The sequence below is a fragment of the Chelmon rostratus genome, chromosome 6 (assembly GCF_017976325.1).
Source record: "Chelmon rostratus isolate fCheRos1 chromosome 6, fCheRos1.pri, whole genome shotgun sequence".
NCBI classification, from domain to species: Eukaryota; Metazoa; Chordata; class Actinopteri; order Chaetodontiformes; family Chaetodontidae; genus Chelmon; species Chelmon rostratus.
This window is the reverse complement of record NC_055663.1, coordinates 5,650,230-5,676,507: the sequence shown is the minus strand read 5'-3', so window position 1 is coordinate 5,676,507 and position 26,278 is coordinate 5,650,230. Positions and strand designations below refer to the sequence as shown.

Sequence of the window (26,278 nt, the reverse complement as noted above, 5' to 3'; positions counted from 1 at the left end):
GGGTCATTTCCCAGTTTCCCAAGGTTCCAAGGGAGATTAGTTCTCGAGTGGGGCCGTCATCCAAGAGGACGGGTGACAGATTCACAGGCTGATCTGGCCTATTAGGCTCGGATAAGGAGCCAAAGCTCAGACCCCCGAGCACACCGACACACATCACCTCTGATGAAATCAACCTGCATCACTGAATTCAGCCCATAACCAATACTAAAACCATGAGGGAGATGGAATTAGTCCATTCAATTTATAATTGCTCCACAGAAAGAAATGCAATTATTCCTTCTCAAAAGAGAGAAGAAAGCGAGAGAGAAAATGCAGTAAGCTGCAGAATAAAGAGGAATTAGCTCATGTCACAAATTTAACCTCCACTTTCCTTTTCAGCCTGATAACTGCTTGTGGTGTCTGTAGCCAAATGCTTTTGCAGGTTTCATCACATTGTTGTAATGCCAACTGTGCAGTGATGAGCAATTTGGCAAGAATAAACATTTAAACTTTAAGCATCATACTTGCTATTCCTGACTAAGCAGTTCCCAATTATTTCCAGTCTGGATGATCAACTTTGTCTTATTCAGTCTACATGTGTACTGCAAGCTCTTCTGGGGAAAGAAAAAAAAAAAATCAATCCTCAGGCCTTCCTGATTGTTGAAATGCATCCCTGATTCATTTCTGGCCAATGACCATTTTGCATATCATATTACCCCGTCTCTCTATCTGTCTTTGTTTCCTGCCACCTCCCATCTGTCCGCTGTTAAATAAAGACAAAAATATGCCCATAAACTTTAAAATTCCTATTTTTTAAATGATTCTTCTGAGATGATCACATGTTGCCGCATAATTCAGACCAACAACTAGAATTAGTGCCTCACAGTTGTATCTCTGCCAACCAGCCAAGTTGCACTTCACATTCATGTCTGTGCAGAAACACATGCAGGGAAGACTTTGAGGGAATTTAATAAAAGTATTAAGTATATTTTTTTGTGAAATAGAATTTAAAACAATATCACCATGTATGTAGCCTGGTTCTGCTCGAGGTTTCTGCCTATTAAAAGGAGGTTTTTACTCGCCACTGCCACAAGTGCTTGCTTATGGGGGAATTGCTGGGTCTCTGTAGATTAAGAATATGGTCCTGACCAGCTCTATATGGAAAATGTCCTGAGACAACTGCTGATGTGAATCTTGAAATAATGACTTGGTATCTCAAAATAAAGAGGAACTCAAAATAATGACTCATGGGCTCTTTTTTTCGTCATGTTGGCGGAAATGGGCTTTCGTAGGTTTCCAATTTATCCACATGGTAAAAAAAAAAAAAAAGAAAATTGTTACCTGATGGAAAAAAAGGGAATGCATGATGCATGGTTGTATTCTTCAGCTACTACAAATGAACAGCTGTCCTTACAGGCCGTAGTGAGAAACGACTCAGAAATCAATGCATTTATAATGACATAAAAAACAATAACCAAACAGATGACTTTGATTATGCGTTTTAATTGATGAGATATATATGAACAACACTGTCAATCATCATGAAGGAGGACATCCACTGAACTCCTGGCCAGAGTTCATTCATCATAGAAAATATAAAAACAATGAAAAGACAGTGATTTTAAACAGACATGGGCAGGACTTACAAAACAGCAGATGGTGACACAGGAGAAGACAACCTGATGATCCGATGGTCCTCATGTTGGAAAAGTCTGCATGACTGCATGTGTGTGTGGGGTGCGTTTCTGTCAATGCGTATGCCAACTGCTTTATTAATAAAGTGCATACAGTATGTGTTGTATTTCTGTGTGTGTTAGGGTACGAACAAATTCAATAAATATAAAAGTCAGACACAATTCATTCATAACGAAACAGTTTGGTCAAAGGAGAATGTAGACAACATGTCTGTCTCAAACAGGCATTTTTAGGGCCAGGTGTATATTGAGTGTTTTATATGATGTGTGTAACATTGTCTAATACTGTTCATTAGTCCACAAACACCCACGGACAGCCTTGAACAGACGAGAGGCACAAAAACCGTTTTGGCATCCAAGAGACACCTGGACTCGCAGTGTGTTCATGTCCGGCAGGCTCGAGTTTAGGAGCAGACAGACGTCTGCCTCGGCAGTTTATCAGACTCCACGTAACTCCGCTCTAGTGTTGACACTCAACACAACTAGTCCTTTTACCAGAGTCTCAGTTTTGGGGTGAACCCAGCTCCCCGGCAGCACTTGCAGTTGCAGTCCCAGTCAAACTGTGGGGTTCTTCCCAGTCGTTGTCTGCTGCTGTTGGAGGTATGTGGGCCGTTTTATGCGGGGTTTCCTGCGCTTGGGTTTGCTCTTAGCCTTTGTGAGCTGGACCACGAAAAAGGACAGGACCACCATTGCTCCCAGGAAGGCAAACACAGGGATGGTCTGGCCCACTTCTTGGTTGTAGCGACCGGGCATTATCCCTGAGGAGGGGGAAGGGAAAGGGTCATATGGTGCTCCCTCTGTATTCACTGTTACTCTTACATACTATCATTCATTCAATTTAAACACTGTTATGTGCTGTCATATTAATTAATACCATATTTCCTCAATAGTGACTTATTTACTTAAACTGAAGAAAGCAATAGGCCTTTTTTTAAAGCAGGCTTGTATTAGAAGCAGGCCTTTATTTTGAATTCCCTCCTCTGGATAAGTATCATTGGTCATATTTTAGTGCGATGCTTCAATGTGATTCGCTCCCGTTTCTGTTACACATTACACTGTTGATATGAACTCAACACTTCCTGTTTCAAATTAAAAGCCTTGTAGTATTTCAGTAGACAAAAAACCTCCACTTCTAAACAAAGCTTCTATTGTGAAACATGTAGCGACTGCCATCCTATGGCGCTTGTACATCACTTCAAAATGCAGTTTGCCTGAGACATTAACACACCTGCAGTGACTGCAATTGGACAAGGACACTTTAGACGGGTTATCCAGAACAAGGTGTTGAAAATGGCACGACTGTGTTGTTGAATTTCTAAAAGTTAAGCAACTGAAAATACACTATGCTTAACTGGCATGCACACAATACGTCAGCCACTGGGAGTTTATCCACCTTTGTTTCTTCCCCGGCTTTCATTTGACTGGTAGTTTTATGAACATGTTAAACATGGTCAAATTGGTCTTTTTTTCTTTTTTTGAACAACTTGATGCTTGAGCGAAATTTGATTCTTTTGATGATAAGCGGTTTATACATTCTCACATTTATAATAACCTGTCACTTGGATAAGTAATGGTGAAAACGAAAAAGTCATTAGTGACAAATGTATCTTTCTATGCCTTATATTGATACACTTACCACAACAAAAGCTGCTGGTACGTTTAAGGTTTTAAAATAATGTAGTCTACCGCTTAGTACAAAACTCTACAACACACTAAAACATGAGGAAAGGCAGCTCTAAAACTGATCCCAAGTGAGATTTATTAAAGGATAACTTTCGTTTTTTACAACCTGGACCTTATTTCTAGCATTAAATACGCCCAGTTACTCACCCAGACAACTTTGGTGGCATTTGGAGTCGTTTTGAAGAAATTAGCCCCAGAGGAGCGGCGCGTATATCCGTATAATGCGAGTACTCGGGGCATCCATGCGCAGCCTCTATATAACGCATAATCTGCGGCGAAACTCGTTCATATTCCAATATTTTACTATGATATGCTGGTGCTATTCCCCTCTGAGCCCGTGGTGGCATGTTATCAACATCCGGCGTCTCTAGACAACTACTTCTGACGTGGATGATGTCATTACTGAACGCCGTGCGCTGCGAGCAGCCAGCCACAACACGGCTGACTCTGCGGCGGTTGGCTACGAATACGCAATAACAACCATAGCTGTGCAAAACTACAGCTAAACTAGCCGACTGCCGGCTCAGAGGGGAATAGCACCAGCATATCATAACAAAATATTGGAATATGAACGAGTTTCGCCGCAGATTATGCGTTTATAGAGGCTACGCATGGATGCCCCGAGTACTCGCATTATACGGATATACGCGCCGTTCCTCTGGGGCTAATTTCTTCAAAACGACTCCAAATGCCACCAAAGTTGTCTGGGTGAGTAAATGGGCATATTTAATGCTACAAATAAGGTCCAGGTTGTAAAAAACTAAAGTTATCCTTTAAGGCAATAACGTGGACTATGTATTACCTCCAGGGATGTCCCAGGCCCCACTCTCCCCAGGAGACAGAGGTCTGACCTGGGGGCGGTAAGCCCTCACATTAGGTAGAGCCACTTTATCCAGATCCACTGAGAGAAGCTTCTGGTGCTTCCACAGGTTACTGAGAGTAGGAAGGGGAGAGGGTGGGAGAGAAAGAGAGAGAGAGGGAGGGAGAGAGGGTGAGGGTGTGTGTAGCTGTGTATGTGTGTGTGTGTGTGTGTGTTGAGTCTGTCACAAAATATGTCAAGAGTTTGATTCACTTTTACTTTATTTCACTCTGTTGACAGGATGGGAAAAAGAAAATTGCTGCCAGGAACGGGCTGGCAGAAACTGGTGGTGGTGTGGGCAAAGCCGGCCGTAGTGACACAGAAAAGGTGATGCTGATCAAAAATAATGCTTGGGTTGTACCTCCACCAGCGACCTCAGCTACTGATATGAGATGATGAGATGAGATCAGACCTACCTGGGTGCCGTCTCATTGACTGGCTGTGGCTTTGCCCAAGACAGATGGGGGCAGGCTGGTAGTGGGCGGGGCTTAGGGTCTCCCAGGTGAGCCTCTAGAACCTTGGAGTAGCGGTAAAGATGGTTGCCTGGAAGAATTGAAAGAATATATGTGAATAATAACAATGATAATGCATGGTCTACAAGCTGCTTGGTAGAAAAATACAAGGACAGGAAAATAAACAGTAGAAACACTAAACAGTATTTGAGATGGTAAATTGACCTGTCTGTTAATGTATTGTGTAATTTCCTTCCTCACCTTCTAGTCTCTGTGGCAGTGGGCGCTCGGTGCCTGTGGGTGGTGCTACCCTGCTGTGGGAGTGGCTGAGGCTGGGAGGGGTCATACTATAGGAAGTGTACTGCAGGAGAGCATCTAGCAGCCAGAAACAGTCTGAGAGAGCAGATGCAACAAAATAAATCTCAGTCAGTTCAGCAGTGCTCTTTGTTGTATCTAAAAAGTGACAAAAAAATCACACACACAACAAGAGAGGTCACCTTTCTGTCTGTGGCTGTCGTCTATACAGTTAGAATCACCGTACAGAGCGATGCGACCTCCCCCGTCAGATGGTGTTTGGTACAGTCCGAGGACGGGAACCCTTTCCACCACTGCTGTCTCCTGCTTTAACACTTCCAGACCTGTGAAAGCACAGACACACACGCAACCATACACACACACGGGTGTTATATCTGACTTTGAGACACCCAGATTCACTGCTGACCAGCACTGTGCTACTAAGCTGAGGTCAATACTTAAAGAGGGGTGCTGGTACCTTGGTCTTTTAGGTTCTTGGCAATCACTATTCCATCCTCTGGGAAACGGGCAATGCTGCAGCCTGAGGCATAGTACACTGTGGTAGAGAGAGAAACAACCATCTTTTACTTTTGAAAAAGGGTGTGTGTAAATACAACAATACTAAAGGTGACCTGAGGAATAACCCCATCAAACTGAAGAGTGTTTTTGTGTGTGTATCTGTGTGTGTGTCTTACTGTCATGATCAGCCAAGGTGAAGTCGCCCTCATACAGCCCATCACTGAAAGCCATCCCCCACACTGAGATCAGGTCGTTCAGAGCTGGTATGTTAGCGCCCCCTGTGTCTGGCATCCACCACTGCCTGCAGGTTACATCAAGAAAATCATCTCTACAACCATTCCTTTAGCCAGCAAAATGATCCATCTACACATATATAACATTCAAGAAGTGCTTTTGCAACAAGCGAACTTTCAATTTGATGTGCCACCAACAGAAGATTGATTCAGGAAAATTAGGGGCCTCATGAAAACAAAGACATTTTCACAGAAATAAATCAACATAAAACCCAACGCAACATGGCTCAAAATAATTCCAGGCTGTCAGCAGGTTTTATAAGGATAAAAATGGCAACTTTAAAAAATTAAGAGAGAGCAATAAAGAGAATAATAATAAAGAGAAATAAACTCTAATTCACTTGTCTGTATCAGGATTGATTTGTCCAGAAAAGGCAGCAGCGAATGAACAAATCTCAAATGACCCATCTCCATTCAATTAAGCTTGAATTACTCAGAATAATATTTTGAAGCCATTAAGACTATATATAGCTGTATTTAAGACTTTTAATCCTGTGGATTTTGTGCGACAGCTTGAGCGGGATATGAATGGAGCAGCATGGACTCGTGAGTAATTTTTAGCTCTGCATGAGGAGCTCTGAATCTGAAAAGTCATGATATATTACATCTATTACAGGCCGAGAAGGCATAAATAGTCTCACACTGCAGAGAGGGAGTTGGACAGAAACTGCGATACAGCAGGCTGTTAACTGCACAACACAGTTTATTTTGCTATCATTATAACATGATAAAGCTGCTGGTGAAAGCAGGAGCTTTTGAGGGAACAGCTGTTTAATCATTGAACTGTCTCATGATGGAGGAGGAGGACACAGAGAGCTTTCAACTATAAGAAATCACTAGTGCACTGGGCACTGGTGCTCTATTATACAGTTCAAGTGCTCACAACTCACCCTACAAACACAATTAATCAAAAAACACTGCATTACTTATTGAATTTGTCTGGAATTGCTGAGCCTGCAATTTAGTTGGTTGTTTGTTTTTTTAGATGAGAGCGAGAAATAAATATATTTCCTGGAATATTTATAAAAACATAAAGCATTGTTGCCGAGTGACTGTGCCAATTTTTACCAAACGTATACAGTGATCCCTCGCTATAACGCGGTTTACTTTTCACGGTTTTGCTACTTCACGGATTCGCATCGTACATTGTGTTCTGCATTCTGATTGGCTAAAAAGTCACTCCGCTTCTTCTTACGTACACGTACGTAAAACAGCTTGCCAAATTTACATTACGTACGTGCAAATTCTCTTGCAATTTCGATTTTCTCTAAAACCCATAATGTCGACAAAACGCTCTGGACCGACAAAAGCACCTGCGGCAGGGCCCAAAAGGCAGCGGAAGATGCGAAAAAAAAGAGCGACAACAACTGCCTATCACTATGTTCTTCTCCCGAACAAACACACCTGCACCGCGGGCTTCAAAAGAAGAAAACACTGCAGAGCGGAGTCAGGATGCAGCGGCTCAGTCTAAAGAGCAGTGAAATACACCTGAGTCACTATTTGTCCGACTGTACTTTGTGTGTTTTTCATAATCATTTTTTAATTTTCTCCCGTTTAATCCAATTACTCGGGTCGCGGTGGGCGGTGCTAATCTCCACAATTTGAAGCCTTCTGTTCACATCGATGATTAAAATTATTATTTGACAGTACAGTACAGAAGTTATTTGTTGAAAAAAACGTTTCTAAAGTACTTTTATTTGTGAAACAAATGCTTGAGCCTGTAAAATGGTTTGTTCTTTCTTTTCAATGTATAATAGAGTATTTAATTGTATAATAATTGTAAAAAATAAATAAATAAAGGTTTCTACTTCACGGATTTTGCCTATCATGGGTTCTTTTTGGAACGTAACCCCAGCGAAAAACAAGGGTATACTGTACTAAGATTAGATAAGATGATTAGCAAGACCTAAGAAGCTAGGTTTTAATGGCCTTTAACATTGCTTTGATATTAATAATCAGCAGTAGTAAAGTGTGAGAGAGAGCTGAATACCTGGTGTTTTCATCATAGAACTTGACCTTCCTCATGACCGAGGTGTTGTACCAGTCACTGAAGATAATGAGAGACAGGCCATTATCGATGTCTCTCCTCAGCTTGGTGATCTCTTCAGGGAAATACTCCTCCTCGCTGTCCACCATCAGCAATGTGCCTGCAGAGACACAATGGCAAACAACCCATTAGTTTGTTAGCTTTTACTCAACCGCAAGCAAACAGCACCAAGACATGAACTGGCTGGAGCTGTGATAATGGCTTTTCAGCCGCAAGTCTCCAAATTCTGTTGCTGTGTGTTGTTAGTCTCTGTTTTCTTACCATACTGGCTGGCATCAAAGCAGGTGAGGGGTGCGCCGAGCACCTCAACAAAGTATCCCATACTCCTCAGGTGCTGATACATGTCCCTGAAGTTAGTGTGGATGTGGTCTCCATTCCTGGAAACACAATCAATTCATCACTTTTCAGCTGATTACGGTCAATGTGTCCAGAGAATTCAAATATTACATTTTTTAAACCAGAAATCAACCAAATCAGGGATGGGAGACACGAGGGGGTGTAGTGGAAAAAAAAAAACAGCTGCAGACATCGAGCAAACATCTGCACACACGCACCAGTCCAGTGGGTCGTTTTTCATGCGGAGGTTGTCTCGGGGAAAGTAGCCGGGCGGGTAGCGCAGGTTGTGATACTGGTCCCAGAGGACTCTCTTACTGCGGGGGGGAGTTGGGACAATCTTCACCTTGATGGGCAGTTTGACTGTGGAGGTCAGTTCACCACCCACCTCAGACTGCAAGGGGTGAAATGTCAAGAGGAAGGATAAGAGTCATTAACAAACAGCTGAAATGGATAGCTTAAGTTATCTTAAAGTAATGAGCTTGAGCTTTAGCATGTTGACATTTAGTATTTTGTCAGAAAGCAAAGTTATTTATTTTTCAAACTGTCAATACAAAAAAAGTTTGGTAGCCACTGCTCTAGAAGACAGAGGTCACTCACATCATTCTCTGCAGGCGACGCCACGGTGACCATCACATGACCTTGAGCAATTCCTTCCCACGATGCCGCTTTCTTGGCCACAGAGATGGACACAGCCAGGTAACCGGCCCACGGCCACAGCACTGGTGAATAAGAGACTGCCACATCAATGTGGTCGCCGTTCTGGGGGAGGTAGGGCTGCCAGATGGGCTGAACAGGAGAGAGCAACCTTTAGAAACTGAGTTCATCACAAAAACCAGGTCAGCCGAGGATGAAGCTCGTCCTTCACATGTCCTCTTTCTCAGCTTGAGGAAATAATATTCAGTAACTTGTGTGTTCTTTGTAGAGTGGGATTTAACTAAAGGAAACAGGAAAAAACATTTCTCTTGATTTAAGAAGTCTTGTGTGGGCACCTTGTCGACAATCCTGCCGGTGACACCCATGCCGTTGAGAATGGTCACGTTGACGATGGTGGGCATTCCTCCATAGTAGATGGGTTGAGAGCAGTAAGGCCACATGTAAGGACACTCTGTCAGGTCGATGTAGCTGGGAGAAAGACTGGCAGGAGACAAAGACGGGAAAGGATACTGCAGCAGTCTGTTTTTGCATGGCACAAGCTTTTCTGAAACAAGCTTATGATGTGCTTCCTGTCTGAATCAAACCACCAGAGACGCAGAAACAACAGAAAACTGCAGACAAAATTCCTTTTCCAGCATGACTCCACCAATGTGTTGGCCGCATTGAAAGTAATGAATACAAATACTTTGATAATACGCAATATCTTTAAAATGTGTCGATATACAGAACTAAAGCACCTGAAACTCCCTTCACTTCCCCAGCCGCCACAGATCTACAGTTAAGAGCTGATATTTTTTCTGAGTGTCTAAGCTTGTGATTTTGCAGAAATAGAAACTGAGCCCGATTTTCTTTTGTATTGAACATGCCACGACATTTTAAAAACACCAATTTTCCATGATATGCTTTGACAAAACCCTGAAATATTCTGGTGTAGAGCTGATCTAAAGTTTAAAGGTTTAACTTTGATGCTTTTAAGTTTGCCAAATTAGTCTAAAAGCCTGGAAAAGAAATCAAAAGATTGACTATATAATTTGCATTTATGCAACAAATTATTCAAATCGGTCTTGCTCATATGAATTTGTGGCATCTTGTAAGCCTTTGCTGGGTAATAGTTGGCTGCATGCCACAATAATAAAAATGCATGTAAAAATGTCAATGCATTGGTTTGCAGTGATGTGTTCTGGAGAATGATTTTACTGGAATACGCCACTGAATCTTACGATGTCCTTACAAACTCAAATCACTCCTTTATGATCATCCATAAACTTCTTCAAAATCGATTCATTTTGATGTCTACTTCTATTTCAACCCTATTTCAACTACTGGAATCCATTCTGCTGTGATTCAAAACTGACTTTAGCTGCTGTCCTTCATGAAGGAGACTCCCCTAAAAGGACAACTCTGAATCTGCCAGTTTGAGCCTGTCCTATTCCTCCCAAGAGAGGTGGCTGCGACAGCACAGGCTTAGTCTCCTTCAGTGTTATGTAACTGTTGTGTCTACGCCTACATGTACAGCAAAACATTTATGGAAACTGGTAGATCAATGAAGCTGAGGAACAGACTTTGCCTGCAGGTTTCTGAATCTATGAACTAGTGTCTAATGGCGGTACACCGCTGCTCATTTAGGAGCTCATTGTGGCATCTGTGTGCACCGAGACATCTACCTGGCTTGAGGTCTGTAACTGTTGAGGATCTGGTAGGCTCTGATCAGGTCTAGTTTCCCGTGGCCTTGTTCAAACATGTTGACCCCCGGCAGCCTGCGGGCCGAGGCGATCAGAGCCTGCTTCATGGAGGCTGGGTTCACCAACTCCCTGTTCAGGACGGTGCTGGAGGACAGAGGAGGGCAGGCTGGATTAGTTTGTATCTGTGAGTCCCCTGGTGTCGTATTCCACAGCTTTTAATTCAGAACAGTGCTGGAGGAAAGAGGAGGGATGGGCTGGTATTTGTGTGTGTGTGTGTGTGTGTGTGTGTGTGTGTGTGTGTGTCATTCTCCTGGGAGAAGGGAGAGGTGCCTGTTGTCAACAAGGGTGGTATGATGTTTAATCCAGCAACACGAGCTCATGAAATCGGCTCAGTTACAGCTACGCAACAAGAGGGCTTTCACCGTGTAAAGACGGGATATGGACAGACTGAGAATAATACCAGACATTAATCAGTGTCCTCTGGGACACATTTGACTGCTCATGCAGGGTTACGGAACAAGAGATAGATTACACCACATCAACCTTTAAAAAAAAATCTACACATATTCCCTGATGTCAAACTTGTCAGCTGTAACAACACCCTCATGTCGTCACCTCAGCCAGCACAGAGGAGCGTCACAGCGCTCCACTCCTTATCTAGAACTGCACCACAAGAGGCATTTGCATGACCACATTGCCAGAATGCAACTGAAAACAGATCAATTTTGGCTGTTTTACATTTTAGATATTTGACATGTAAATCTTTAGAATCCCACAAGACTATAGAGAGCTGGATTTTCTAATTATTAGTCAGACTGCTCTCCAACCACAGAACTGCAAATGTCAGTCCTGCTGACTTGACCCTGGATGAGACGGCACATCCCTACCAGTTTTAGGGCTGCTGCTCTGTCTGGTCCTGGCTGCGGACTCATGTCAAGAGGGGGGCTCGGGCAAAGAGACTTTCCTCACAGGACCCAAATATATTGTATCTCACTGGGGCTTAGCCCAGCCATTGAACCTGAATGTTATTTTTTGCACCAACTAAAGTGGGTCTTTATCACAAAGTACTGAACACTGTTCAGTAATAAAAGATGATCTGATGATTCCTGATCTGAATCACGATTTTGGACTATTGTATTTAGCCAACCTGTTTAGTTAACACTCAATATGTCAGAATTGTGGCTTGCTCTGTTAGTGAATATGAATCTGCAGCCATGTAAGCTGCTCTGTGAGACTGGACTGCTACTTTCTCTTTACTTCGAAACAGCAGTGCTCTTTCAGGCTAGCTAAATGTCAACATGCTGACATACCTGATAGGTATGATGCTTATTCTACATGTTCATTGTTTTAGTGTTGGCATTCTAACATTTGCTGATTTGCATTAAACACAAAGAACAGCTGAGGCTGATGGGAACATCATTAGTGTTACTTAAGTATTTGGTCAGAAAGCAAAGTATTGGACAAATCAAAAATTGGTTAGGATTTAGGAGAATCTAAAGGAAGTGATAGCACTTTGTCCTGAGAGGGACATGAATGTCTCGACCAAAAGTTTACGGTTTTGCATATGATTGCAAAAAAGACTAAAAACCAAAAATGTCAACCTGACGGTGGTGCTTGAGGGAAAGCCACAGATCAAAATCAGTAGGAAAAATCATCTGGGGAACCATGAATGTGTGCACAACAGTTTGTGGTAATCTATCATCACATCTAGAGCCACGCCGCAAGCATGGCTAATATATGGTTTCTTATGGTTTCTTAAAGCGAGCTATCGAAACAAGTTACATTTTCCAAACACTAGATAAACACAGTTAAAACTCAAAGTCTCGACAACATAGTCCAGTTTATGAGACTGACCTGGCCAGCAGAGTAACAGCACCAGCCACCACGGGAGAGGCAACACTAGTGCCAGACAGAGAGCGACATCCCTCCTTCATCCCCGATCCCCGCACACCAGAACCGTAGGTGACGATGTCAGGCTTCACCCTGCCATAGCCGCCTGGCAGCTCCTGCAGAGATGGGACACAGATACAGGCCATGAGATAAAGACAGACAGTGCATAAACTGTAGCTTGAACTTAAGTTGTAATTCAAAATTTCAAATAGCTCTTACTCACACACTTAAATACATGTTTCTGTTCATGTCACTACACCTACATCATGTAGTCAGAGAGACTATTTAAAGCCGCTATAACCGCTCTCCCAAAGCTTCACTACTGTTGAAAATACTGGCATCCCGCAGACATCCAGTGTTGATGGCGAAAAGGTAGGTGTACACCATCACACAATGCCAACAAACAGACAGAGACAAGAAGGAACGGACAGATTGGAAGGAGAAGTAGTAGAAAACAGAGGGCAAGAGGGGAAAAGATGTAGGAAGTGGGAGGAAATGAACAAAAGCTGAGAAAACTGTGATTAAAAAGGCCGCTTTTTGAAATGTTTTTGATGTATTCAGGTTGGAGAGCTGAGTGGGTGAGTGAGTGCTGTCTGTTCCGTCTGGCCTCTTCATGGCTGGCTGACAGTAGTTGAGGGGGCAGAGAGACTGACTGGATCAGAGAGTAAAGCCTTAATCAGATGTCTGCTTTGGGCTATGACTGATAAAAAGTGGTGTGTGTGTGTGTGTGTGTGTGAGTGGCTGATGGGATGTGGATGAGGGATCAGGAGCTTACATCACGGTTGACTAGCGTCTAAAGCACAGAGTGAGTCTGTGGAGTAGATGTCTGCTCTTAAACTGATAAATGATACAGAGTTTGTCTGCGTGGGACTGAGTGTGTGGCAGAGAGTGTGTTCCTGGAGTAACTCACCCAGGTGGTCATGCCTCTGGATGAAAACCTAGCGATATTGTCCTCAAAGTCGATCCCTCCGACCCCGATCACGTCCATCTGGTCTGCTGGATTGTTCAGGGTCCTGGAAGAGAGAAACTTCTTTTACTTCACTCACAAGACTCAAACGAACAGTTCACAGTTCCACTGCAGCATTACAACATGAGAGTGCGACAAAAAGAGTCTCTTCTCCCTGTTTTGTCTTTTACAGAGAAGGAAGAGTCAGCAGATGTTCAGTGGGATCGTAAAACCCAGTTGGCCGGGAGGTCATTTGGATAATTAAAGCGGTCAAAATGGTGCAGAGGAAGTACGCGCTTTTGCACAATTAAACAGAGAAATTCTTCTCCAACGAGAACATTTAAAAATGAAGAATATATTCATTTGAACTGACGGTGAACTAGTGAGTGATTTAAAGTGAGACGATGTAACTTGTGCTGAAAAAGCAGCCACTGTGGTTTAATACTATTATTGTTTAGCAAGTAGCTAAAATGCTAAGCTACAATAAAAGCAGCACAAGTGAAAAAGAGCCATAAAGACGACTCAGTCATTAGAAATATTCACCTCAAGTTTACTAACATTAGCCCCCATATGCTACTGGTCACACCACACCAAGTGAGTGAACTGAACTGAGAAGTCTGATTTACCATTTGGGAATTCAACTGTTCATTCACATGAGGATGAACACTTCTCCATCCGCAGTAGTGAACGTGTTTGCTACAGGTCTAATGGTGCTGACTGACGCTACACAAAAAAGGGCTGAACAGCCTCCTGCATGCACAGTCCACTGTCGCACCAGTCTCACTCGTAGTTTAAGATGTGTGTCTCCTAACAGCTCGCATAACAAACAATGCATAACTAAGACAGTTACTGTCTAAAGCCGGTAAGAAAATATATGCAAGACCTTTGTAAATGAATTAAAAAAGAAAATGTTTTTATGAGAGAACTGACTTCAAAGCTTTTCAAACACCTGTAGACAGCCTGTCAGCACCAGGAGCGAGATGATTAGAGATCACAATATTCTAAAGATTAAGTGTTCACTCAGAAGTGCGGATGCCATTGTTTGGAAGTTCAAGTGATTAACATACCCATACAGAGGTCCATCGTTGCCAATGGCAGAGACCATGATCACTCTGTTGGCAGTGAGCTCCCACACCTGTCAATCAAACGAGAAAATTCATTGAGTTGGTGTGAGAAAAAAAATAGCAAATCTTAGTCACACGCTGATCCACATGTGTGTCGTTCAGGTCCTGTAAATAGGCAAAAGCATCTGTCAACATGCAACTGCAAAATAAGATATTTCTACATTGAGTGTTAATGTAGCAGATGGTACGTAGCTCTGGTGCTCATCTTTGAGTGGTGAACATGTTGCAGAGATCAAACATTGCCATGCACCTAATTTGAGCTGTTTTATTTTCCAGCTCATGGACACAAAAGAAAGTAACTTAGAGCAGGGGCCTCTGGGAAATAAATGGCCTACGAGACTGCTTGATATGGCGCGCAAGGCAATTAATAAATACAAAAAGTTACAATACAGGACACAATACAAAGGCAGTAACATAGAATTGTAGAGTAACATGTTCTTCTGAGCGGTCCCGAATGCAACACAGACGTAGAGTTGAAACCCGGAAAACCATCTGTGATACGCCTCACCAAAAGAGAAGAAGTTCCAGCCATGGCAGAGGTTAGCGTGATACATGTGTTCAGAGGGGTCGAGGCCACACCGATACAACTGCCCTGCACTGTAAGCTTCTCCCTTTTTTATGTCTGGACAAATGCCAAAACATCTGACACCAGCTCACATCCTACTGGTTAAATGTCAGTCTTCCTGTCTTTCTGACAACATTATCTGTCCCTGTGTCTACATTTGAACAAATGACTTTAACCTTATCAACAAAAGGGTGGTCCATGAAGTCGGGCCCTCCGATGCTGAGGTTGAGAACATCAATCTTCTTCAGGATGGCATAGTTGAAAGCATCCAGGAACCACGAGGTGTAGGACACCTGGAAGGGGAGGGAAGACAAATATGTCACATACTGCAGTGCATCTAAAACACATTGAACCTGGTTTAAGATGGGCCCTTGACTTGTGGAGAGGCCAAACTACAGTATCAGTGTTGTATTTTCTGGTTCATTTGTTGTTGTTTTCCTCCAGCACTGTTGGATCACAGTATATCTACCGTGCATGATGCTGCACTGGAGCATTTAACAACAAATTCAATAAACTGCAGCCTCCACATCCAACAAAGAAGTTGGAATTGACAACACGACACTTGAATACATACGTGAACCCTGAAATTTACGAGTAATTAATAACACTGCACGACAATATAATCCAAAAAGGAATAGTTGGAAATTTTGGGAAATATAATGATTTGTTGCAGAGAGTAAGATGGTTAGCTTATCTTAGCATAAGGACTGGAAAAAGTGTTTGTTTTTGGTTGTTTGGTTGTTTAGAGAGCATGTACGTACCTGGTTGTTGGTGAACACTCTGAAGATGTGCAGCTCTGAGTCAGGGGCAAAGCCTTGACACTCTCTCATACTGGCTATCACACCTGCTACAAATGTACCGTGGCCCAGACCTGAAAAACGGGACGAGATTGGTCATCATCCAGCCATCTTTATCTTGCATGCACAGACACACACAGACACACACAGACACACGGAGAGACACGGAGAGACACAGAGACACACACATTTTTGGTCTCATGTCAGTACTCCTAGAGCAACTTCAGCCCACTTTTGGGCTTGAACCACTCTCCAATACGAAACATTTACAGTACATCTGATATATTTAAATCTCTGCAGTCATACTGTCCTGTGAAAATAATTCCCAAGTAAGATGTTAGAAAATTCTGGCTCTATGTGCTGTTTTCCCACGCTGCTTCTCTGTTGTCCGCCCTCGCTCTCACTCCTCTCCTGATTCAGTGAGCTAAGGGTTTATTTTGACCAAACCAGAGTTGATTATAATTGTTGAAACAGTGGGAAGAGTTTTGGTTTGTTTCTATTGGAGTTTGAGAGATGTGTGTTTGCTGTTTCTGTGATATAGCAGCTGTTTCTTGTTAAACAAAAGGATCTTACTCTTAAATAAAAATGACTCTTTCTATTGGGATCATTTTCATACCGTTGTCAGACACAATAACCATCAGAGCCTGTCAGTGGAAACAGTGGACGTACACTGATGGTGCGCTAACACCTGGAGGGTCACACAGCAGCTGGCTGCAGCTCTCTCTTTCAATACTGAACCATTCTCAAAAACAGTTGTCTCCATCAGTCACAAAAATAAGCTCCATCACATCCTGATGCACATTTTTGGACAATCTTTTGTTCTCAATTGTTCTCAGTTTTGACTGTTTTTGAGTGTTTTCTTACTTTTAAACGAGTCAAAGTTTGAATTTCTGTTTAAACGTCATACATTACACATTAGGAACATCCCTAGCAATAACCATCAACATAATTAACATAGTTGTCTTTATCATTTACATTGCTAGTCATCAACATCCACCATAACCAACATGATCACCATCATCATCATCATCATCATCATCGTTCTTCCTCCTCACCATCATCCAGTGTCTTTTCATTGGTCCAGTTGGTCCTTTCCTTTACATTCTTGAAGTGTGGGTGCTTCTCACTTAGGCCTGTATCAAAGACAGCCACCTTCACACCAGAACCTGTTCACACAGAAGAGAGAATAAATCAATTTGGGCTCAGGTTGCCAACGCTCATACCATTTGTAAGACCATCCTTGTCGTGACCATCCTTTCATTAAAAGCAGTCCTGAATTTCTGCTTGATCATATCAACATTTAGCAGCATGCTTGGTCGAGTCCCCACCACCCTGGCCCTCTATCAGAGAAGTCAAAGTCCAAGGTCTAACCGGTGTGTCCCATCTGCCAGAGGACGTCTGCCTGCAGGATCTGGGCAACATGGCGGGGGATGGCCCGCAGCAGGCGCCGGCTGGAGTGGCGGCCAGTGGCGTGCCAGAAACCCGAGCCCAGCGACAGGCTGGTTCGCCTGAAAGGGCGGGATGACTGCCACGACTGCCATTTTTGCGTCCCGCGGGTGGCGTTGCAGGGCACGGCGGGCTCGGGTGCTATGGAGACAGAACATGAGCAAATGTGTTAGAGCAAAGGCAAGATTAAAAAGTGCTCTACATACTGCATTCAGGAGACAACTTGAAATCCCTACTTCCAATATTTGCTCCTACAATGTTGCTAAATGAACAATTTATTCTCCATGAACGACTGCAGCCAATAATTACATGCCCTGTTACTGCTGTCTGCCACATCAGCCCCTCCTGCAGACAACACTATCTCCCTGTTAACCTAATCATGCTCATCACGTTCTGATGCCTCACTTCAACTCATTTCTCTCTCCCTCCTTCATTCTTTTGGCTGTGATGTGAGGCAGATCACATCACAGTCACTGAAGCCAATTTTATCACAATTTGAACCACTTGGATGGAACAAATTATCACAAGGTCATTAGCAAAGAGCAGCAGAGGTCTGCAGGGCTTTTTATGCCTTTAAAGAAGGAGTGAACGCAGGGGTGAGGTCTCTCTTATCATTCCTACTGATTAATTATCTCACTAAGCAGCTACTTCATGGACTCACAAATGAACTCACACAACCACATCCAGTGAACGTGGACTTGCCTTTCTCAGGTATTCAGCTCTATAATCAGGTTCAAGGTGCATCTAGAGCAATCTGTTCCCAGAAGAGTGAGTAGAGACACTAGAGCAACTCTCCAACGACTGATTTCAATTTCAATTCAGTGCACATAATGTAAATCATTTGTCACACGCACTCATGCTCTCTCACTCACTCATGCTTTCAGAATAAATTCACACACTTCAGTTAATAAGCAAACCACTTGGTTACTTAGTGAGCTAATAATGGAAAGACTAGCTCTGCAATATTTCCATTAGCTTCACCTGAGTGCATCGCTTTCCTCTCTTTCTCATCGTAGTTCATGTACAATGTGGCTGACCATCACCTAGCAACCTTAACCGCGTGCATCTGTTTTTGCGTCACAGCGTGCAGTCCTCAGCATTATATATGTAGTGCTTTCTGTTGAATTTGCATGTCAAAATGTGTATGAAGTGTGGAAACTGTGGGATCAAGAGGAGGCTGAAGACAATTTTGTAAAAATATGTGTGCAGCAGAACCCCAGGGTGTGTGTGATGTCACCTGCTGGAACAGTGCACATTCTGTTGGATACACACCAACGTAAAATCTGGAAAAGGTCTGAAAGGAGCATGAAACTTGAACCGAGGTAACAGAAAATCTATGACAGACGCGAAAAAGCTGAATTAATGTGTGAAAGTGCCGTGTGTCATGAGCGGCTTCAAGTCTGAATGAAGCCTCTGCATGAGAGTCTGAATTAGAGCGAAGAGGCTGAACAGTATTTGAAAGTTCTTCCCACTTCATTCCATTATAAGTGAAGATCAACTGAGTGAAGTTGAGCAAAACCAATACTGTAGTGTTTTAGCTGAAAGCATCAATGAGTGGAGACACTGTGAAAATGTCACATGTCAACAGTGAGGCCATTTATCTGAATGCAAAGAAACGCGGATAAAACGAAGGATATTTTAAAAACTATCAAAGCAATTGAAACGTTGAACAATTCCAATAATGTCCTAACTTATTTTGAAACATAGTCGATATGATAAACTATAAAAACGTTAAAATGACTGATATTATCTCAAATGTGTCACATAGTCAAATATTTTTGAGTTTGGCAGAGATTCATAACTGTGCACGACTGACCTCTTTCTTCTTCTTCATTACATAAAAGGGTTCATGTGCCACACATGGCCTCCATACTGATACGACATGTGTATTTGTAGACTGGGGGCACACTGAAGTCTTTCATCCAGTGCCAGGCGCAAGGCGTGCCCCCCGCCCTCCAAGCGAGCCCCACCACACTGAGTCACCTACTCCCTCCCAGGGTGAGCAAATACAGACATTCTCTGTCCTCCCTCCCATCCCCCAACACCACATACACACACACACCCACACACTCTAGCATCAACACCCCCAAAGTTGGCCTGCACTTCACATTAGGATATACAATCCTTTCTTACACCACCGACACAGTGGAGACAGAAATGCATCCTCGGATTCAACAAACAAAGACACACTCTGTGAACTGTAGCGGACAAACAGCTTTCTGTAGCTTTGCAGAGTTTTATATTTCTTGGGTAGACGTGCCAGCCTTCGAGACACTGATCTTTTATCCTACACAATAACACCATATTGTCAGACTTACAGGGAACATATTTGAGCATGCGGAACACTTTGCGTTGCGGCGTCACTCTCTTGATGTAAGGGTGGTCCTCTAAGGTCAGCAGGCTGCTGGGCGAAGCTTGACGGATGTGGACCAACTCGAAGTCGCTGGGGAAGTCGGAGGCTGGGTTTTCTCTGGGAACGATGTGCCACTCCAGCGCTTCGTCCCCGGCGTTCCGCAGGGCGCTGCTGATGTACAGGCTGCGAGCTTTGGCTGAGAAATACCCTGTAAAACCTATGATGTACTCTGCAGAGACAGAGAGGGAAGAGGTGGGTGTTTTAAAGGGCAGGATGGGAGATGTGCTAATAAACACTGTGTACTGAGGTGAGCAACACCTTATTGGACCCACAGTCCAATTAAAGCAGGTTAATGAGGTTTGTTAACCCAAGTCCACACTGCTAACGGCTGAAGAGTGCTTGAGCAACACACAATGAAAAAAATGCCCAAAACACATATGCAACAAAATACAACATTTCTTCAGGAATCAATTCAGGTTTACACCGAGAGATCAATAATAAACCGAGTGTGTGTTGGCACTTATTATGAGAAATTTGGTTTTACATTAAGTTTCTGCTTCCTTTCTTTCGGTCACAGAGACAGATGATTGCAAAAAAAAAAAACCAAAGCCATTGACATGCTCTCCAAACAGGAAAAACAAGTCTGTTTTTATTCCTGTGTCAGTACTTAAAGAATCTGTACATCACATGAGGACAGAGCCTGAATAGCAAGTTGTGCAAACTAGCTGGATGGGGTGTGTTACATCCTCAGCTCAGCACAACTAGTACACTATTATGATTTCATGTACCTGTATGTATTAAGTGCCTGCAGCAGTAGCATTTTCCCTCACTTGCAATGTTGTGACATCTCTAGTTTATAATGCAACTACAGCAAGAACAAATAAAGGTGTTTCTTCATGAATGAATTTCAATCACCTGTATCAAAAAGAAGAAGAAGAGTACTACAGCCTGTTTTTTGAGGTCCCACCTTTCATTTTGCCCAATCCCAAGTACTTCCTTTACCTCCATGATGTTTTTTTTTCAAGATCTCATTACCCTCCAGTGCAATGATCTACAATGAGCATCTCCACTGAGGCAGTTTTGTATGAAGCATCTTTCCCCTCCCAATTTCAGCAGTGAGTGTGGAGAAAAAGGGCCTTCACCCAGATTTTTTCTGACATTTGATGGTCTCAAATGAGCAATTCCTTTAAAAAAAGGCATATGTTAAATGGTAAACCAGTGTTCCCACCATGTTGTGATTCTTAAAGTTGAACTGTTGGAAAAAATCAAAGACAGATTCAAACCTTCATCACAGCCACATCGCACACAACAGAAGTTTGGCTCAGGTACTCGGATATTCAATATTAAAAGGACTCCAGTGACTTTGGGATGAGGGGCAAAATATTTTGACATCCCGACCCTTGATATGTCCCGACTTACGCATGAATTACGCAATTTTAAAATAACCAAGATATTCCTAATGGGAGCTTTTCACATACAGTGTTTCCATAGCACACAGTTAAAAACATGACCATCGGATTGAAAAATGTTTTCTTACCGTGTTCCACCACCTTAGAGGAGAACTCCAATTTGAGGGTTAACTGGGAGCAGTTGGAGCCAGATGATGAAGGAAGGGGCTCTGGGTTGGGGGCTTGGTCAGAGCCAGATTTGGCTCCTCCCGTTGGCTCCATCCCCACCAAAGGCAGGAAGCCCACCAGCATCCCCAAAAGCATGGATGCCCACACAGGAAGCAGGAGCATTTTAAGTTGTGAAGTAGCACAGGTCAGTCTGACCAGGCCCTGTGAAACTCTAGCAGCAGAAGTGCTGTTTCAGATGAAGAACGAGCAGTTAAAGCCTGGTTCCAGGTCAGGGGTTGGAACAGAGCCTTTCAGGTCCAAAGCTCCAAAAATGAGTCCATACTGCAAACGGCCTGAGCAGCTAGATTAATTTCTTTCTGCGTTTTCTCTCCATGGTGGTAGTCCAGGGTGGAGGTCAGTGGCACTGCCAGAGGAGGAACACTGTCGCCATGTTGAGAAACGGAGGAGGCAACCAGTCAGAGCAGTGGATGGATGGGAGGAGGGTGGGAGCGGTGATGGAAGATGATGCTGGTGTCAATTTCAGTCCTTCCTGTTTGGATCTGGTAGGAAAACAGGAAAAAAACAACACTGTCAAACTTGCTCTTACACCCATTAACATTCTCTCCTCTCATTTCAGACTGATGGCCAGTTGATTTTGTGACCCTGCAAACATCCTCTAAGCATACAGAATAAAATCTCCATTGGTTTCACAGCTAGGGCTGTCAGAATATTTATATCTAATGGCCAAAATCCAACATAAAGATTAAATCTTGACAACAATGCAGTTCTGTGGCCAGTACCCCACAATCAATATTTAGGAATTATGAAAGTATACTAACCATTAATCATGTTGTTTTTACATTACAAAACACCTCACAACACACACAACAACACAACCTTCAAACTTTGTTTTATACTCTATGAAGATGTGTGTGGGGCAGGGGATTTTTATAGTCAAATGATACACCTTTATTAGTAAAGATTGACAGTAAGAGTAAATATAACAACGTTAATTTTTAACCGTAAAGCTAACTGGAAATCCAATCACTCTAATCATGAATATAAATACAACAAAAATACATTTATGTGAGCATATGCGAAACACTGAACAGCAGCCACTGTGGCTACAAGTGGCAACCACTGCATAATATATGCCAAAACGCTGTGTAAGGGTAACACCGGGCTAAAAGAGTCGTTATGTCAGCGAACTGAATCAGTCACTCACACAGCAGCATATAATTTAAGATTGCTCACATTAGCAACCATTAGACACTGCTCATACCAGACCAAGTGTGGTGCGTTTTATTTCTCATCTGTTCATCTGTAAGAGGAAGATTACTTTAGTCTCTTTGTAAAAGGCACATATTCCCACTTCCCACTAAATTAAGATCATATATACAGTACATAACAAAATAGCCTCTGAACGTTTACTGCTGCATTGCAATTTCTTTTCACATTTTCTGCAAAATGTGCAATGACAGTATGAATATATCAGCCCTGATGTATCAGTCAGTCAGAACTGAAATCTACTCAGTTGTTCTTTGGCCTCAGGTCTACCTGCCTACAGAAATTTCATGAAAATCTGTTGTTATGCTTTTGAGATCTGCTGCTGACTGACAAACCAAATCAAAGCAAAAATATCACCTTCGCAGAGGTAGCAAATTAGTTTTTTTTCTAGCCTCCTACACCTCCAGTGTTGAGGAAAACAATCTCATGGAGGCTTTGGTTACATTTGTATCGCGTCATGCAGCGTTCAGAGAAAGGAGTGCTTCTTCTATTGTGCCAAGGGGAAGGAAGGGAGGTGTTGGGTGCAGGGAGATATAGAACGTAGCCATTCCTGCTGCGCTTAGCCACTCATGAAGAGCTTGTGCTGCCCTCGAGGAACAGCTCTGTGACTTGATGGAGCATGTCCACTGAGATAAAAGTTTATCTTACCTGCAAGCATGACAAGGCTTAATGAGTTATACACAAACAGACAACAACAACCAACTGCAGACACAATGAAGAAACTCAATAACCGATTCACAATGAGCTGCTTTAAAACAAAATCACATCAAAAACACCTTTCTGCCACACTGATCCTTCATACATCGCACAAACACCAACCAGCACAAACAGAATCGGCTAGCCTGCCTTGACTGACCTGAAACTGTGTGACATATAACTCCCCAGCACACACACACACACACACACACACACACACACACACACACACACACACACACACAGACACACACACAAACACACACACACCTGTATCCTTCTATCCGTCTGAACTGAATCAATAAGGGGATTCTGGGCAGGTATACAGCATCATTTCCCTCTGGCCCAAGGCTTGGACAACCCAGTAATAAAATACACACCAATAGTCACACAGATGCTTTCAAGACACAAAGGCAAGCAAACACACACACACACACACGCCAATCTCAACACTAGAGCTCATGAGAACCAGCTCCACGCTGACTGAGGGTCCAGCCCAGGTTACATAAGACAACCTCCCTTCCTGCGGACCTTGTAACTGCCTCTACTCTACACCAGCAGGACACCGGACGCCAACTTTCAGCTCTGTTTGTTTATAAAAGCCACCTTCTTCTTTTTTTTTTTACATTTTAGCACTCACCCTCATTCCCTCATTTCATCGATTAGCCTTCACAAAGCCCACTCAGTGCTCTGTGGACCCGCTGCTCTCTGACTGCTGAGCTGTACTACTGCACAGAGCACGTGTGCAACATGTTCCAGCACTGAGTGTGCCGCTACACAGTAAGCAACGTGCATGTGTATGTATACCTTCAGTCTATTATATCCAGGCAGGCATGCCAAACACTCCCATCATAGGTTGAAAACAAGTCAACCACCCCATCAATTACTGTCGATGTGTTTGTGTGCTACCTGACAGCAGACATACAAGCTGTTTTGTTGCTATGAAGAGAGAAGCATATTTGCATTTATACAGCACAGTAGTGTTTACACAAGTCCAGATTCAGTTCAGTTCCAAGGTATCCTTGTGGTGATGATAACAAAGACTGATTCAACTAGCGAATCACCTGAGTATAATCTCAGCCGTCTGGTTCTCCTGTTGATATCATCATTTCCTCTATGGAGACTGTAGTAACACGAGTAAACATTCTAACAGCCCTTTCAGGTTAAAGGATATCATTACTTTACGTTAATCAGAGATCACACAAAATCCTCCTTCCATTGTCAGCGTGTGGTCACATGGCTACCCCTACTCAGCCTTAATGATACAGCAGGTAAAGGCTGCAGATATGGGCCTACACGAGTGCAGACGATATAATTAAAAGCCCCTGGCTGGTGTGGTGTGACAGGAGGGGGCTCAATCACTAGTTCCGGCTCGGGGCAGGATCTCTGCCTGTGTGAGACAACAATACAGCTTACTGCTACTGGTTTGGAGGCAGGGCTGTAAAAATAGCCCCACTGGTTAGGGCAGGGCTGTAAAACACGGGCTGGGACGACCTGTGTCAATATACACACCAGACCACAAAAGTGGCACCAAACCCCCAGGCGGATCTAGATTAGTAGCTCGTAGAGGACCCCCACCACAATCAGAGGATGGAGAAGAGACCCACAGCTGTGTTAGTCAGTTCTTTAGATGCTAGCTGAGGGTCCCTCAAACATTGACTTTTAGCAGAAATTTGGTTTAACTGCACTTGTTTTGTCAGGATCCGTTTCTCCTCCAATAACAATGACACTAAACCAGGAATAAATATTTGAAAGACATACTATTGGAGGTTATAGCAGCTGTTTTGCTGATAAAAACATGTGTCTGCTGTGTGTATCAATCATCAGGGGTTACTAGGATGCAGGGCACACACAGCCAAACCTCCAGTGTTTCAATCATGAGACAGGCGTCATGTTGTCCTATGTAGCGTTCACTGTCATCTCCATGATGACAAACAACAAACACTACAAAGACAAGTTTAAATGTCTGTATGTACATTAGAGGGCGCATTAAAGGTCCAGGGTTACCAGGATTTTAACACATCAGGCACAATTCCATCAGCGACAGAGCCATGAGATTAAATAACAGTTAACTGATTTCCAGTGCGACACAACCTTCACTTAAAAGACTAAATCCAAAACTCAAACACGTTCGCTAGTTAGTTAGCTAAGCCGAATGACGAAACAGAGCTGTGTAGCCCAACAGAAGTGACTACTTTATCAGCATAAACAATGCGAGCATCAGCAGACACATGCCGGAGGCTGAGGCTAAGTATCTCCGACAATTATGTGATCGACAGTAAAGATCGATGTTTTGGAAACCATTACAGCACGTGTTAGTGCCGCGAAAGCTAAACTTAGCCATCTGAAATAGCTTTTGTAAACAAGAAGACGTGCTAATAGATTTTTGGACCCAGCAGTCTATCACATGTATCGCGTTAGCTAGCTAGCTTAGTGTTTTACAGTATGTGCTGGTGGTTTGTGTGTTGGTTGTAACGTTACTCACCGAGCTGAACAACGTCTCGCGCGTCAGTTACCTGTTTGTTCCGTTTACTGTCCGCGTATTCTTAGGCTGATAATCGGTAGCTGGATTAGTGACCACCGAACAAAAGCTAGCAGCAAAGTCACTAAACGCCACAGCCGCAGACCACTGACGTCTGGTTATGTCGGGGTGCCAGGTTTGGTTTGCCTATCCCCCAAACCACCGAGCACAGGCAACTCCTGATGCATTATAATATGCATTGTACGGAGATGTCTGTTTTCCGGGAATGTTTTGGGAGAAACATAACATATAACGCATGTTATCAAACTGCTGGCGTAGTTACTTTCTTCTTGCCCTTCAAAGGCGCCGTTAACTCATCCATGTGTGAAGCTTTGTATCAAACCTGGCAACCCATAAGGCCTCCAGCCACCACTTTAGTCCAGCCTTCCCCGTCATGCTGCGCTGCTGTCAGCAGAGGGCGCTGTTTGCTGTCAGGAAACAGGGCTGTAGCTAAGGCAGACAGCAGTACAATGCCTTTATGATTTAACATGCTTATTTCACCCACTGTAATATAAACTACAAACCCAATAATTGGAGGACTCGTTGCCACCAGAACTAGTTTTAGATTAAACCTTTGCGGTGTGGCACAGGTGCTCTGGAGCTTT

At 43.2% G+C, this 26,278-nt stretch overlaps 1 protein-coding gene across 2 annotated transcripts; it reads right to left on the bottom strand.

Annotated features, from left to right (window-relative positions):
* Window positions 1-1,461: 1,461 nt before the first annotated feature.
* mbtps1 (membrane-bound transcription factor peptidase, site 1) lies at window positions 1,462-25,783 on the bottom strand. 2 transcript variants are annotated; one of them, XM_041938982.1, is made up of 23 exons: window positions 25,669-25,783; window positions 21,151-21,729; window positions 19,579-19,842; window positions 17,186-17,401; window positions 16,870-16,980; window positions 15,779-15,888; window positions 15,194-15,310; window positions 14,396-14,463; window positions 13,293-13,395; window positions 12,347-12,498; window positions 10,475-10,636; window positions 9,146-9,290; window positions 8,754-8,942; window positions 8,375-8,547; window positions 8,082-8,197; window positions 7,764-7,920; window positions 5,657-5,781; window positions 5,440-5,517; window positions 5,165-5,305; window positions 4,929-5,060; window positions 4,632-4,758; window positions 4,159-4,289; window positions 1,462-2,431 (listed from the first exon to the last, which is right to left on the bottom strand). In XM_041938982.1, exons 2-23 carry the CDS (start codon window positions 21,350-21,352, stop codon window positions 2,229-2,231), a joined length of 3,222 nt encoding a protein of 1,073 aa, XP_041794916.1. In that variant the 5' UTR covers window positions 21,353-21,729; window positions 25,669-25,783; the 3' UTR covers window positions 1,462-2,228. The 2 variants fall into 2 exon arrangements, with proteins under 2 accessions (XP_041794916.1, XP_041794915.1); XM_041938981.1 differs by having other exon boundaries at window positions 25,638-25,781.
* Between the last annotated feature and the right edge of the window lie 495 nt (window positions 25,784-26,278).